At 49.6% G+C, this 15,817-nt stretch overlaps 1 protein-coding gene across 12 annotated transcripts in view; it reads right to left on the bottom strand.

The window, feature by feature from the left end:
• The window catches only part of EVL (Enah/Vasp-like), a 147,882-nt gene that overhangs the window by 40,547 nt on the left and 91,518 nt on the right, over window positions 1-15,817 (bottom strand). For 10 of the 12 annotated variants that reach the window (XM_069559756.1, XM_069559751.1, XM_069559746.1 and 7 more), the window contains one exon: window positions 7,052-7,220. In XM_069559756.1, coding sequence (XP_069415857.1) covers window positions 7,052-7,220 — 169 coding nt within the window. Of the gene's footprint in view, window positions 1-7,051; window positions 7,221-8,661; window positions 9,494-15,817 lie in introns of those variants that run through there. The other 2 variants (XM_069559748.1, XM_069559754.1) reach the window with 2 other exon arrangements.

Genomic DNA, 15,817 nt, shown 5'->3' with positions numbered 1-15,817 from the left:
AAGCCACAAGGGAAGCCTGCCTCTGGTCAGGAAGGTGAGCTCAGGAAGATTCAGAGATGTGAAGGGACACCCTGCACGTTGCTGGGGCGCTAAGATGAGAGCTCGGGTTTACTGCCCCACCCTGCTGTGCTGCTGGGTAAAGCAAGGCCAGAGCACAGTGGGCGATACCGTTTTCCTCTAAGCCTTAGCCACGTGGAAGGCAGGCTGGGTTGTCCTACAGCGAAAAGACAGGGTAAGCAAGAGAGAGAGAGGGTACGAGAGAGGCATGTGTACTAAATGAGCTAAGGAAACACAACTTAGTTGTTACACACTGACAGTGCAGCGTGGGCCAACCTCTATACCCAGGTTCCTGGGGTGGTTCTCTCTCTGGGTTCAGCTTTAGATCGTCAGAAAAAGGGCTGGAGGTTTTGTGGTTACACGCGTGATAAGAAGCACAGTGACTTGTGGTTAACATGGCTCTTCAGAGGGCACGTTAATCGCAGTGCAGTGGCCAGCACGAGGGAGACAGGATCCTCACCCTCTCCACATAGGCAAGTCCATCCCAGAAAGCCTGTGCTCAAGCGGCTTTGGTGCTGCACCGTTAGGGGACACAGAGGGCCACGTTTTAAATGGAAGGAGGTCTGGAAACCACATCGTATCAAGAATGGCTGTGGGATACTGAAGTATATTAAAAAAAAAAAAAAGACTCTTCAGTGTATCTATCAGGTACCCAAGGGGAGGACGTGGGAAAGTGAGATTTAGAACCTCTGGTTTAAAATCTCTGGTTGTCTACGTTCTTGGAGGGGGACTTAGAGGCAGTGGAAATTGGGGGTGGTGGATGCCTATCCTGAATATAGAACAGTGTGGCCAAAAGTACTGGCTTAAGGAACTCAGAGACCAGACGGAATATCTAGTTCAGTTCAGTTCAGTTGCTCAATCGTGTCCGACTCTTTGCGACCCCATGAACCTCAGTACGCCAGGCCTCTCTGTCCATCACCAACTCCCAGAGTCCACCCAAACCCATGTCCATTGTGTCGGTGATGCCATCCAACCATCTCACCCTGTCGTCTCCTTCTCTTGCCCTCAATCTTTCCCAGCAACAGGGTCTTTTAACCTTGGAAAAGTTACTGACATTACCTTCTTCATATGTAAAATGAAAATATTATAAATTATGCTGGACTGAATATCCTTGTGGATATATCAGTGTGAACATTCCTATAAACAGAATTTCTGGATCAATGGACATGGTCATTGAAACATCTGGTATTTTCTACTTGAAAAGATCTATTCTAAACATCCCAATTGCCTTCTAAAAAACGAGAGTCCATGCAATGTGTTTTGGACAGATGCGTGGATGACACACAGCCGACTCACTTGACCATCTGCTGAGAGGTGGTCAGTGTTCATTAACTGACAGACAGGCCTCATGGGCTGATGTTTAAAACGCTCTGTGCCTAGAGTGGCTCCATTCCTTTGTTCACCTCCTTACAGCATGTGCATTACTGCAAGTCCACCTAGGGGTGTGGATCAGCTTCATCTCACACACTCCTCCCCAGAGATGCCCACATTTCTGAGTGCCAGCATCAGTTACTTTCTCCTGTTCTGGAACGACACAGAAGTAAATTCACGCAGCACACACTCTTTTTTGATGTTCTTTCATTCAATGTGGCGTCTATGAGATTCACCTGTGCCACTGCGTTGGTAAGAATTCAGGCTTTCTTGATTGCTAATACCATTCTCTTTTTTGATATACCATAAATTACTTATCCATTCTCCTGCCCATCATTTCTAGCTGTTGGCTATTAGGAGTAAAACTGCCGTGAGTCTTTTCACACAGGTCTTTTGGTGCACACAGGTGCTCATTTCTCGTGGGTATGCTACCCAAGAGTAGGTGTATATGGAGTTTTACTAGGATTTGGCAAACCATTCTTCAAAGAGGCTGTATTGACTGACGCCTCCACCAGCTCCAGTGGGAACTCCAGCTGCTCTGCATCCTCACCACATGTGGCGTCCTTTCCATTTCAGCCTTTACGTTTTGGTTGCTTGGTATGTGTGTAAGTGCCTGGTGTATGTGTAAGTGCCTGGTGTGTGTGTAAGTGCTTGGTATGTGTGTAAGTGCCTGGTGTGTGTGTAAGTGCTCGGCAGTTCTCATCTGCATCTCCCTGATATCATATCATTGATATCTCTGCATCTCCCTGATGATGCGGAACAACTTCCATGGGCTCATTTGCATGTCTTGTTGCCACTGTTTTTTTATTTTTTTCTTCTGTGAAACTCTTGTTCAGGTCTTTTTGCTCATTTTTAAGAGGCTATCTGCCTTTTTCAGTTTAGGTTGTAGGAGTTCTGAATATATTCTTCATGAGCTCTCTGTCATATTCACACACACACAACCCTTCTCCTAGTCTGACCTCTTTTAATAAAGAAAACTCCTTAACTTTAAAGAAGTCCAACTTCATTTTTTTTACAGTTAATGTTTTTTGTGTCCCGTTCCAGGTTATAAAGATGCTTTCCTGTATTTTCCCCTCAATATGATGAAGATATTTTCATGAATCTTCTTGTAGATACTTTACTGATTCACTTTTCATATTTAGGTTGACTTTGAATTAATTTGGGGGTACAGCATGAGATGGGGTAAAGTTTTCTTTTTTTTTTTCTTTTGGTATTGATATCTGATTGTTCTGGTATCATCCATTGAAACGACCATCTTTAGCCCACGAAGTACAATGGTACTTTTGTCATAAATCATGTGACCATATACATACAGGTCTACCTAGACTCTTTAAAAAGATAAAAACAAAAATATTTTGCTTTTTCTCTATTGTGTATCTGCTTTCTATTTCATTAAATTTTACGCTTTACTTTTTCCTTCTATTTTTGCTGGTTAATGTTTTTTTTCTAGCTTCTTGAGATAGAAGCTTGGGTCACTGACTTTTCATTCTTTTTCCAATATGCATTTCTAACTATACATTTCCCTATATGCTGGTTCATCCCACAAGTTTTGCTACATTGCAGTTTCACTATTGTTCTGTCCAAAATACTTTTTAATTTATATTGTGAATTCTTTTTTCTTTTGGTATCATGGATTATTTAATTATATACTATTTAATTCCTCTGTGATCAAAGGAAACCTCTGTATGATTTTTATCCTGTTACACGTGTTGAGATTGGCTTTGTGGCCTAGAATGCAGTCTATTTTGGTTAATGCTCAATGTGCACTTGAAAAGATTGTATATTCTACTGTGACAGCTTATAGCTTCTATAAATGTAAATTAGGTCAAGTTGGTCAATCATGCTCTTCAAATTTTCTGTGTCTGCTTATTCAGTTTCTTGCAGGTGTCATCAGAATCGCCAACAAGGCTTCTGGATGCTTCTATTTCTTCCTTTAGAACTGCCCATTTTTGCTTTAGCCTACAAATTTAAGATTGTTATATTTTTTTCAGCTGATGCTTTTTATCATTAAATAGGTCCTTTATCTTCAGTAATACTTCTTTGCCTTGAAGTCTATTCTGTATAATATTAACACAGTCACACCATTTTCCTTGGTCAGTGTCTGTAAGGTTTATGCTTTTCCCTCTGTTACTTTTCAACCTGTGTCCTTATATGCTTTATTTTAAAACTAATTCTCCGAGCTTTGGCAGGACTAATCTAGACAAGTACTGAAGGTTAAACTTATTTTAAAAGGTCACTTTTTGTGTGTGTGTATCAGAGTCCACAATTACATTTGCACATGTTTTATTTTGAGGAGCGCAGGAACAAGTGGGAGTGACTTCCTGTCCTCTTCAAGGAAGGCTGTGCAACTCCAAATACTGTCTAACATGTTTCTGAGGCCTCTGAGTAAGAACAGTCAAGAGCCCTTTACAGAGAAAGAAGCTGATGGTGGGCAACAATCTTCCTGGCTCACGGGCTCATCTGGGCCTGAAACCTGCAGGGTCTACAGGCTGGCCAAGGCCTCATGTGAGGTCTCACCGCATCCAAACCTCTACCCAGTGACAGGATGTCCTTCCCAGGACGCTTACCAAATGGCCAGCTGGCTCGTGGGCTCACAAAGCAATACACTCTTCCATAGGATCCTTGTTAAACAGTTCTTTCTTTTATGGAGTTTAAACCTTCTTGATTGTAGTATCCATGCAGTATTCCTAGTTCTGTTCTCCGGGCTTCACAGAGGAAGTAAGATTTCCCTTCCATACAGAGAAGGAGCCCTTCAGAGATTTGAAAACTGTGTTCATGTCCCTTTCGGTTTTTCTCTCCCCAGGTATGTATCTCTTGCTACTTCTTCAACGGTTCCACATATTAGCGCTGCTTTCAGACTTCTCACCAGTTTGGCTGCTGTCCTCATTACAGATGCCACGTGGCACTCCGATCTAGTCCTGACATTCACGGTGAAGTACGACCAGTTCACAGTGGAGCCGAGCAGGACTATAACCTCCCTCCGTCCGCACCTCTACTTCTATTAATGTAGTCTGAGAACTACATTTGGTAGCTAACACTTCCAGTGGACATAATGAACTATCATTCTCCACTAAGCGTTTTTTGGTTTCTTCCCCTCATTCAGGTTAGACCTTGGCTAATGATACTGTCTTACCACTCCTTTTCCCCCACATACAGTCACCTGGTTTTATGTCCACCTATTTTAGCAAAATGGGGGCAAGAATTCTTACAGCATTCTCCTTTTTGGTGTTATTGGGGGAATGAAATAATAGACGTGAAGGGTGCTCCATGAGCCAAAAGGAGCATTAAACACATAAGATATCCCTATCTGGGTATATAAGACCAGGAATCTCTGTTTCTCTGAAGATGCTTGACCTTGTAATCCATATTGCTGGAAAACAGACCTGAGGAAAATAAACTTTTTCTCCTCTGTCCATAAAGGTTATTACAGACCAGGCCTCCTGCCACTCTCTAATGCCTTGGTTTACTGAGAACCTCTTTTGTGTTTCTGACTAACATGCTCCAGCCACCCAGGCAGAGTTGCAACCATGTTCCAGGAGCCTATTTGTTGAATGTGTAATTCCAAGTGGAAGGCTGTGTTGCTAACTCCTCTGTCAGACCGAGAAGATTGCTAAGGCAACTGAGTCTCTCTGAATTTTCCTGGGGGGGGGTGGGGGGGGGGCGCAGTCACTGCTTGCCTGCCCCCACCCCCAGATGCAGGAAAGGCCTCCTCCCAAATGAGCCCCGATATGTGCTTTCCTCTGAAGGAGGCTGAGGCTCCTGAGAACAAGGTTTATGCTGGTTTCAGGGAATCTGGTTCTCCAGTCCCAAGCCCTTCCCACACACCATGGTATCTTCCCAGTGTGCCCTGCAGGGCAACCGAGAGGCATGAAGGGAATGGAAAACTTGTCCACTTAGGGACACCCACTGTGATTTAGGAACTGCACGAGGCTGTGGGCTGTATATCGACAGTGAGCACCAGAGTGGAACCGCCTTGGCCCCCACCCATAGGTGTTAGGGAAACGTGTGAGATGTTTTGGTTGTCACTGCAGCTGGGGCTAAAGGTGTCATATGTCCCCGCAGCGTATGGTGTGGTGTGCCTCTAAAAAGCAGAGCAAGAATCGATGAACTTTAAGAACAGGGAAACAGCTTCTAGAAGCTTCCTAGAATAACCTTCCTGCCACTAAGGCTCAACCCTAAGGGATGGAGATTGACCTGGAGGTGGCCAGGGCTCCAGGTCAGACAGACTCCCTCGGACCAGGGATTCTGAAGTGAGGCTTCGCTCTTCAGCCACAAGAATCTGAAATTCTATCGGACTGTTCTGGCCAAAGCAGAAACCCATTCAACAAGCGACACGCTTTAAAAATAGAGTCTTGGTTTCTGTTCTCTTTTCTATTTGCGAACATGATGATTCTTGCAGAGATAGCAGCTAACCTGCTGCTCAGCTCAGCCGAGGACTGACCGACACGGGCTGCCAGAAGGTGCTATTTAAGGTTTTCACAAATGCTAAACTACAGATCTGTTTATTTCGCTGCTGAAAATGTCCTCGTCAATCTCTGAGAAGAGAGCTGAAGCCCTGACCGAAGTCGCTGTGGTTGCGCCACACGAGCCCTTCGTCTATGTCTGTGTTTCAGCCCGTGTCACATCAGACCACTCTGTCGAGTTATATTACACGACTACCCCGGCACAGGCAGACTTGCCGTGTATTTATTTGCACACGTGCTTATCAGACACACTTATGAACACGATCATCTGATTTGCCCAGGATGCACTGCTAAGGAGATAAATGGTCCCAGAATCTTCAAATCTTCTTGAAGATTTAAGTACCTTCTTGCCTTTCAAAGTAAGACTCAGGGAGTTGGTGGACCAAAAACTCTTCACAGCTATAGGATTGGTTTGGCCAAAAAGTTCACTTGGGTTTTTCCTTAACATCTTTTCTGCAAGATGTTACAGAAAAATCCGAACAAACTTTCTGGCCAGGCCAATATTTATAGGTATGTAGGCAGAGAATGTTGTTGTTTTATTCGCGACAACCCTGACTATTCACTGGAAGGACTGATGCAGAAGCTGAAGCTCCAATACTGTGGCCCTATGATATGAAGAGCTGACTCACTGGAAAAGACCCTGATGCTGGGAAAGATTGAAGGCAAAAGGAGAAGAGGGTGGCAGAGGATAAGACGGTTGGATGGCATCACCAACTCAATGGACATGAATTTGCACAAACTCTGGGAGATAGTGGACGACAGAGGACCCTGGCAGGCTGCAGTCCATGGGGTTGCAAAGAGTCGGACATGACTTAGCAGCTGAACAACAGTAACAAGGCAGAGAGTAATGCTAACACAGTGGCACATTTGTAAAAGCCGTTTCCCACCTACTGTTTTTATTCTAATATGATATCACAACGAGGGAGGCACGGTGCGGATTACTGTCTCTGAGAAATGAAGCTTAGAAGACAGTGTGCTCAGGGTCTAACACCTTGGAGTATGAAAATATGTAGTCAGGACTTTGAAGCCAGGCCTCTGACTAAACCGTGACCGTGCTGTTCTGGCCGCGCTCCACCACGTCACCATGTCACGTGCGTGTGTATGTGCGCGTGCATGTGTGGCGCAGGCTCGCGGGCATGGCCTGTCCCTCCAGCACTTACCTGCTGATCCTGAAGCTTGACTCCGACGACTCTGAAGGTGTTGCTGGCAGTGTTGTGGTAGATGTTGATCCGGCTGAAGCCCTGCTGGCCAGGTTTGATTGGTACCCATTTCTTACTGGTGTCATCGTAGACCATCACGGAAGCCCGGGCTTGGCAGATACTCTGTTCACTGCAGAGCGAGAGAGAACGTTAAGTGTCGGCCTCAGCCACAAGGGATGGATGCTGGCTTTGTCCTTTTCTGAAATGGAGGCCAGCTGCCACAGAGGAACTCCCTGGTCGCCAGAGCGTCCAACTCCCTAAGGAAGGGCTGCTGGGTGAGGTGATGGGTTCTGAGAATTCACAGACCAGGGGAGTGGAGAGGAGCTCCTGGGTCAACGTTTCCATGGAGGTACGTGGAAGAGACTCACAGCTCTGCCTTCAGGGGAAAAGTGATTGAACGGAAAAAGGAATTTCAGCCATAACGTGCTGTCTACAATATTCCAGGCACAGTGTTAGGTAAGAAAACGCGCTAAAGCACCTAAGCTTCACAACTTAGGAAGCAGCCACTTCTCCTCCCCATTCTGTAGTTGAGAAAAAGCATGGCTTGGAGACTCGGAAAGATTTACACAAATTCACACAGGTATTGGGTGATTTTATCTGGGACCTCCAACCAGTTCTGTCTGACTCTAGAGTACACAGCATCGATAACATTCTTCACAACAGCCGACAAAATGCTCAACTGGTGATGTTACGAGAGTGTAGCTTCACACGAGCTATGCAGACAGTAACATGACTAGGTGAGTGTCTAAAGAACAGAGTGATGGAAATCAAAACAAGCAGATGGCTGCACCCTGTTCACTGGAGACATTTCCAAGCAATTTCCCCTGCTCAAAATATGACAGAAAGCAAGGGAAAAAGCGAAAGAAGCGCCTGGAGAGAGAAGACAGTCATCAGGGAAGTCAGCATACTACCACGCCTGCCACCAGCTCGGGGCCAGCCTCCCGGGCCTGCCGCCTCTTCACCTTCATCACCTTGAGCATCCACGCTCTCCGTCTCTAGTCTGCTGGAAGCCCCTAGTTCAGAAGGTGAGACGTGGCTGTACAGGAAGGCACACCAGCAGCGGTGGGGAGCGGCTGCTAGTGGGAAGGGAGGCCGGAGGAGCACAGCTCAAGAATCCGGAGTGGAAAGCGAAGCCCAGCAGGTCAGGGCCGGTGTCTGAGGAAGTGAAAGCGTGTGCGGTGGGCACAGTCATGAGGAGACGGAGCAGGCAGGACAGTCAGTCAGTCCCGTTACCACATTTAAGGGGCAGGGAGACCGACCACTTGAGGAGGTTCCCTCGGCCCCTTCCTGGTGGTCACCAGGCGGCAAACTTGTGGTTTTATGCGACTGGCCCTCAGCGGCCTGGAACAACCTCAGCTTGGCCTCAGCAGTCAGTGCCCGAGCCTCCCCAGGACCCACTCCCCTAAGACTCCTAGAAGGTGGACGACCACGTGCAGACTACGATTATCTTTAACGGTAATCTGGGCATGTGCACAGACACCCATGCACACATACTGCCTCAACGCACATTCCAAAGCAGTCCAGCCAATGACTTCACGTTCAGAGCCCCCAGACCCCCAGCCCCCAAATACCTCCTCCGCTCCATCTCAGCTGGGCTGCCCGCCCCCTCAGCTCTGCCCCGGGGAGCAGCAGTCGGGTCCACCTGATGCCAGCTGTCCCAGCCCTGTGTCGAGGGCTGCCTGTGGTCACACGTATTGGGAGTGCATGATATGGGTTTTGCTCTTCTGAGATCGTGCTACACCTTTTTTTTCATGATTCATTATTCATTCAACAAACAAATAAGGGGAAATCAGTGATGAGCCAAACAGGCAGGGGTTTTCCCAGAAGACAGTCATATCATATTGGCAGGGAGAAGAAAGCAAAACAAAAAGATAACCAGGGACTTCTCTGGGGGTCCAGTGGCTAAGACTCTGCGCTTCCAATGCAGGGGGCCCAGGTCTGACCCCTCGTCAGGGAACTAGATCCCACATGCTACAACTAAGACCCAGCACAGCCAAATAAATACACACCTAAAAATAATTTTTCTTTTTTAAAAAACAAAGCCAAACACAGCACTATGCTCTGCCTTCTCTGAGTTCTGGAGCCTGAAACTGTGTCTCTTTTAGGAGAATATTAGCAAGTTATTCTTGCCTGGAGAATCCTAGGGAGAGAGGAGACTGGCGGGCTGCTGTCTATGGAGCTGCACAGAGTCGGACATGACTGAAGTGACTGAGCAGCAGCCGCAAGTTGCTGCTCCCCTAGCTGAGCCCTGTCCTCACGAAGTCTGCTAGGAATCAGAGTGAACTGTACACAGAATCAGCAGACTTTGGTCCAGGTCAAGTCAGAATCCCCCCTGATGGAAACTACTAGTCAGGGTCGGTGCTGAGTGTGTTAACTCACTGCCGCAGCTGTGCTCCGGCCCACGGGGAAGGGAGCCAGCAGGCGCACGCATGCCGGCTCAGGCGCTGGGAGGGACCCTGAGAGCAAGGCACAGGTGCGATCAAGTCAGGGGATCTGAGCTGAAGCCCCAGCTGCGGCACTCACTGGCATGGGATGCAAAAGCCCCAAGATGCCCCTGGGGGAGCAACCAGGAAGGGCGCATGTGGCGGAGACCCTGTACGATGGCCGTGGAGGAGCGCCCTTCAGTTCACCTGCAAAGAGCCTGGCTCCACCAGAGGTCCCAGCTGCTGTCCCTGGACACCCACCACGTCTGCACAGAGGTCATGTTCTCTGCCAACGACTAAATGGTGACAAGGTGACCTGGTCCCTGGTGGGGGCAGGGGTTGTCCCCAGGGGAAACCTCCTCCTCTGCCAGGGCCGAACCCGAGATGCTTCCTCCTCAGTCCTTCCTGCCCCCTCTCCTCCTACAGACCTGCCAGGTGGCCTGAGGCTCTGCGGGCCTCTCCGCTCCCTTCATCCTTTACTGACCTCTAGTAACTAACCTTCCTTGGGGTCTTGGGGCCTGCCTCTTAGGAGACCCAAAGAGACAGCCTGCATGGTACAGGCTCCCCGCAGGCAGGGACACGTAGGTCTCATTCTCTGCAGTCTCAGGACCCTGGCACAGAGCAGGGCCTGATAACCGGCCCCTGTGAAGAGAGCTCTGGAGGGGACCCCACTCTCTCCCGCACAACACGACCCATCTTCTAAAGCAGCCCTAGCCCCCACCGAACCTCTGATGGAGTTGCCAGCCACAGGGACTCCCTGCTTTACACACCAGCCCGTTATGCTGCAAAGCAGCTTGAGTTTTCCTTGTCCTCAGGGACAGTCCACTCCGCACCCTCGAGGTGCAGAGGTGTTCCAACAGTTCTGTCTGATCCAGTGGACAAGTGAACAAATGTCTTGGCTCTGGTATCCATCGTTCACATGACAAAGCCACCCCACTCTGCTCTAGGGAGTCCCCCTGGTCACGTGCTCGCTTGGGGTCTGGGTCCCACTTCTGGCATGACCCTCTTGTCTTCATCTGACAAGCACAGATGCCAGTGAGGAGTCAAGACACATTCAGTGAAGCAGAGATGCCCTCAGTGAGCTCAGAGCTATTCAGGAAAGACGATGAATGATCACACACCTTCTCAGCCTGGAGGGCTTTGGGGAACCGGGGAGACTTTCTGAAGAAACTGCGGTGTGGGTTTAAAGATGCAGAGCTGTCAGCCCCAGGCGGGTTCAGGAAGGGGATGTGGGATTCCAGGCGGGGGAGGCCAGCAGAGGTGGGGGTGAAGGGGGGCGAGGACGGTGTGCTGCACGCGGAGCCAACCCAGCGGCCCCACACACACCTCCGGGGCTGCTCAGTGGAGATGGTAAGGCATGGGTCCACCGCTGTGCTTGCCCCTGGGAGATGCTGAAACATAAACCACTATTTTTAAAGCTGTAATTATAGTCACAGGCCCCTCCCCACCGCCCCTCTCTTTTTCAGAACTTCAGGTTCAAATTTAACTTGTAGATTAAAAAAAAAAAAAAAATCCCTCTTTTTGGACTTCCCTGGCGGTCTAGTGGTTAAGACTCTGCATTTCCAGTACAGGGACACAGGTTCAATCCCTGGTCAGGGAACTAAGATCCCACACACTGGCCAAATATCCCTAATTCCCACCCCCCCCCCGCCCCATCTGACCAGTGTTTATCTGTCTCTGCTTATTTTATTAACCACTAACAAAACTTAAATGCAAGGAAGTACTCCTTCACTTAAGATATGTCTTATTATCCCATTGGGATTTTTGTTTTGTTTTATAGGAGTAAGCATTTTATTTATTATTTTTATTGAGATACTACTGATATATAACATTATACTAGTTTCAGATATATGAAATGTTTCACTATTTGTTTATATTGCAAAATGATCACCACGGTAAGTCTTATCATCCATCATCATATCTAGTTATAAATTTTTTTTCTTGTTTTAATAACTCTTGATTACTACTCAGCCTAGACACTGTCTCTGAGCGCCATATATTCCCTGTCCCTACTTAACAGCTCCACTTGGGTGAATATGAAACTCTACTACACACACATTTCACATGCACCAGACACTTCACTTGTCCCAATCAGTGTTTTTGAGGAAAGTTAATTTGGTAAATGGGGCCTCGCTGGTGGTGCTGTGGTAAAGAATGTGTCTGCCGATGCAGGAGACGCAGGTTCGAACCGTGGGTCGGGAAGATCCCCTGGAGCAGGGAATGGCAACACACTCCCTTGTTCTCGCCTGGGAAAATCCCATGGACGGAGCCTGGCGGGCTACAGCGCACGGGGTCCTGAAAGAGCCAGACACCACTTAGCAACTGAACGACAATTTGGTGAACGAGTACTTTCAAAAATGGTTTATTGAGAACAAGTATTTTCAAGTACAGTTTATACTGAATTGTATTTTAAACACACTGATACATGATTCCCTTTACTAAACTGAAAAAGACTATTGCTACCTGCCCAGCCCTAGCCGCCCCTCACTCTGCACCAAGGCTGGTCCTCCTGGTGCTCATCTCAGACACGCTACCTTCACAAGAGCAAACCACCACTGACCAGTGGGGTCCGTCCACCAGGCCCCGTTCACATGGGGCTGCGTTCACATGGACCGCCAGGCTGATGGACTTTCCCCCTGGGACCTGACAGGCTGTTCTGAGCTGGAGGTACAAGCAGAGCTTCTCTCCCAGGAGAAGGCTCTTACAGAGTGAGCGGTCCAAGTCCAGTCTCATTTTGTGCTTTTGTATGGGTATTTGTGGGCCCTGCAAAAAACCCCAGCCTGTAATTCCCTCCCAGTGCTGTGTGAGACGGACAATAACAAAGCCGTGGACGGCTCTCTGGTCAGGGCGTGCTCTGGGCTTCAGTTTCCTCATGGACACCAAGCTGGTTGACCTCAGGGCTCCTCAGACAGCTGAGTTCACGCTGAGCTCTGCCCAGAAGCCCAGCCCCTGGGCAGCAGAGTCAGAGCCTTGTCATTGGTTCAGCAGTTAACTCTTCAGAGACCACTACTGAAATCTCTCACTTAAAAGCGGCAAACACACCACAAACTTTCTGCAGACAACTGTGCAATCTACTCAGGGATCTTCCTGGACTTGACCTAAGAAGCCATTGATGCGCTTGTGGATAAAACCAATGCATGGGAAGACGTGGAGAGGGCAGCCTGAAGTCAGTCTCCGCCTCCCCCCACCCCCATCTAGTCCTGGGAAAGCACAGCTTCCATGTCCACCAGCAGCTGGACTCCTGCCCCACCACCCCCTGCATGACCGAGAATGAGCCCTCTGGACCCTGCATGGGCTGGCACTGACACCCCATCCCAGCCACACTCTTTCCTGTGCAGTCCATGTGGAATCCTTTCCACTCTACAAATACCTTTCGGGACCTATTCAGGCATTTACTACGATTTGAAGGACAGAGGATGATGTCCTAAAGTTAGGGTGTGTGCTGCGTCCGACTCTGTGATCCCATGGACTGTATCCCGCCAGACTCCTCTGTCCATTGGATTTTCCTGGCAAGAGTACTGGAGTGGGTTGCCATTTCCTCTTCCAGGAGGTCTTTCTGACCCAGGGATCGAACCTGTGTCTCCTGGGTCTCCTGCACTGGCAGGTGGATTCTTTACCACTGCACCACCTGGGAAGCCCTAAAATGATACAAACCAAGAGGGAACAGACAGCAATAAGGCCACCCCAAGAGGCTTGCCAGAAAACCAAGCCCAGGGGTGAGCCTGGACACTGTCCAGCACTTGGACCTGTAAGGACCAGCCCCTCGGCGCTGTGCTCATCTCTGCCTCTCACCAGGGCTCTAACCCATCTGTCCTGCTTCTCGGCATCTGTGTTAAGCACCGTCTGCCCCACTAGATGACGAGCTCCTTGAGGGCAGGGGGCCTTCCCCTTTGTAAACGTGGTCCCTCGTGTGCTGCAAACTGCTCTGACTGTGCACAAGTGCCCTCATGGTCGTGTGCCCGTGGGAACATTCCACCTACAATCCTACTCTGTTTATTCTCAGAGAGGCAGTAAGTAACTGCCAAACAGAAGCATCTGCTGCAGATTACCATCAGTGCTGTGGGTCTCACTGCGGCCTGGGATCTTGAGTCAGGAAACCGCAAGGCTGAGGTGGGCCTGCTGCAGAGTGAGGCTCCCTGGAGGCCAGTGGGGGAGAGATCTGCTGCTCTGGGAAGGCGCGCGCTGGCCCCCGGGTCCCCTAGGAGCACACTCAGGTCCAGTCACACCTCACCCTCCCCACCGGCCCTGCTCAGCCTGACCCAGGGGGTCCACCCCCTCTAGACTGAACACCTCCTCACACTGTCCCGACCGACAACCTGGCTTTGCCTGGGACTGAGGGGCTTCCTGGGAGGCGGGGCAGGACGCTCAGCACTAAGACCAGGACAGTCCCAGGCACAGTGGGGTAAGTGGTTAGACCACCGGGAGGGCCCTCTCCCTCTCCCCTGCAAACACGCCGAGCCTGAGTCTGACTGCTGTAAGCTGATAGGAGCTGGCACCCGCTTACGACTCCCAGCTGCTGCCTCCAGCTCTCATTTCTCCTCCGTCAAGCTGAGATATATGATACCTGGGAAGACAGACCCGCACAACAGTGGCAGGTACAGTAGGTGGTGTGAAGAAAGGTCACCCAGAGGCTCTTCAGTGGGGCTGCGGCATCGCCCTCTCAGGAGGTGACACAGGAGGGCACACGGGCACAGCAGGGCTCAGAGGTCCAGCGTGGGGGATGCCCCTGCAGCACGGCCCAAGCCTCTGGCGGTGAGCCTCCACCTGGGGGCTCAGGGCACAGGCAGGACCCGACGGCCCGTGTCCTGCCAGGATGCTCAGGGTGACTCTCCAGGCTATCTCAGGTCTCACCTCATGCCGATGTGCCATCTGCTTAAGCCAGCACCTCCCCCGTCCGGGACGGTTTCTCTTCCCTACACACACAGTTTGCATCCCACCGTCTCAGCTCAGGTCGGTGCTACTGCCTCCAGGAAACCCCTACCCTGAAGGTCTGTTGATTTTCTCTGTCTTGCACGAGGCAGGTTTTTTGTGGTTTGTTTCAAAAATACTGTTCATCTCTGGAGCCCCAGTGACTGCTCAATAATAATCTTTGCATAAATGCTTGCTTTTGGGTGTGCCTAGTTTTGCCAGGTATCATATTTCTCAGCCTCTTTAGGGATTCTTTGGGGTGGACGTGAGGGGTAGGGGACGGGACGAAGACTCCCGTAAGACTGGGTCACTACTGCTTTCTCTTCCTGCATCAATCTGACAAACCACGAGAACATCCCTTTTCCTGAGTACTGACTATGCACCAAGTATATGCCCATGCCTGGTACTTAGAAACTGGATGTCTGAACAGAGGCCGTGGTTTGCGTCCTCAAGGGGAGGCGCATGGCCCACCGCACTCCAGGGGTGCAGAGGGGGGCGGGGTGAACAGGAAGAACACGACATACAGGTGGGAGTGGGTAGCCGTTTTTTAACACCACATCAGGAAGCACATTCAGCTGCCTTCTCTCTGAGACACAAACTTGATGACTGGAGTGGATGCCAGATCTTCCCAGTGGGAAGGGACATTCCCCTTGTTAACAAGTAAATCCCCTCTGCTGCTGCTGTTACGTCACTTCAGTCGTGTCCGACTCTGTGCGACCCCAGAGCCGGCAGCCCACCAGACTCCCCTGTCCCTGGGATTCTCCAGGCAAGAACACTGGAGTGGGTTGCCATTTCCTTCTCCAATGCATGAAAGTGAAAAGTCAAAGTGAAGTCACTCAGTCGTGTCCGACTTTTAGCGACCCCATGGATTGCAGCCTACCCGGCTCCTCCATCCGTGGGATTTTCCAGGCGAGAGTACTGGAGTGGGGTGCCATTGCCTTCTCCCCTCTAGGGTGACCTTTTTTCTCTTAATGCGAAGGGACCTGGAACAGATTTGATACTTTGTTCTAAACTTAAAAATGTTCATTCTGAAACAGTTGCTGACTGTGAGAAGCAGGCATGGGTTCCCATGATGCTGCCACCCCACTTGGCCCAGGAACTGTGATGTCACCTCAGAAAGCTGCTGAGCTCAAGAGGTCCCTGCACCCCAGCCCTCTCCTTGGCCAGTGGGAGCTGCCAGCCTAGATTCTTGCTTGCCTTTTGTAGTTCAGTCATACAACCATTTTACAGAAGTGGTCCTCAAATGTTTTTTGGTCTCAGGGCCCCTTTACACCCATATAAATACTTGAAGATGGTAGCTAATTATTACAGAAATGCAAATCAAAACTACAATGAGGTATCGCCTCACACCAGTCAGAATGGCCATCATTAAAAAGTCTATGAACAAATGCTGGAG

This window comes from Ovis canadensis, chromosome 18, assembly GCF_042477335.2.
Source record: "Ovis canadensis isolate MfBH-ARS-UI-01 breed Bighorn chromosome 18, ARS-UI_OviCan_v2, whole genome shotgun sequence".
Taxonomy (NCBI): Eukaryota; Metazoa; Chordata; class Mammalia; order Artiodactyla; family Bovidae; genus Ovis; species Ovis canadensis.
Note: the sequence above shows the minus strand (reverse complement) of the source record. Positions and strands in the feature narration are given on the sequence as shown.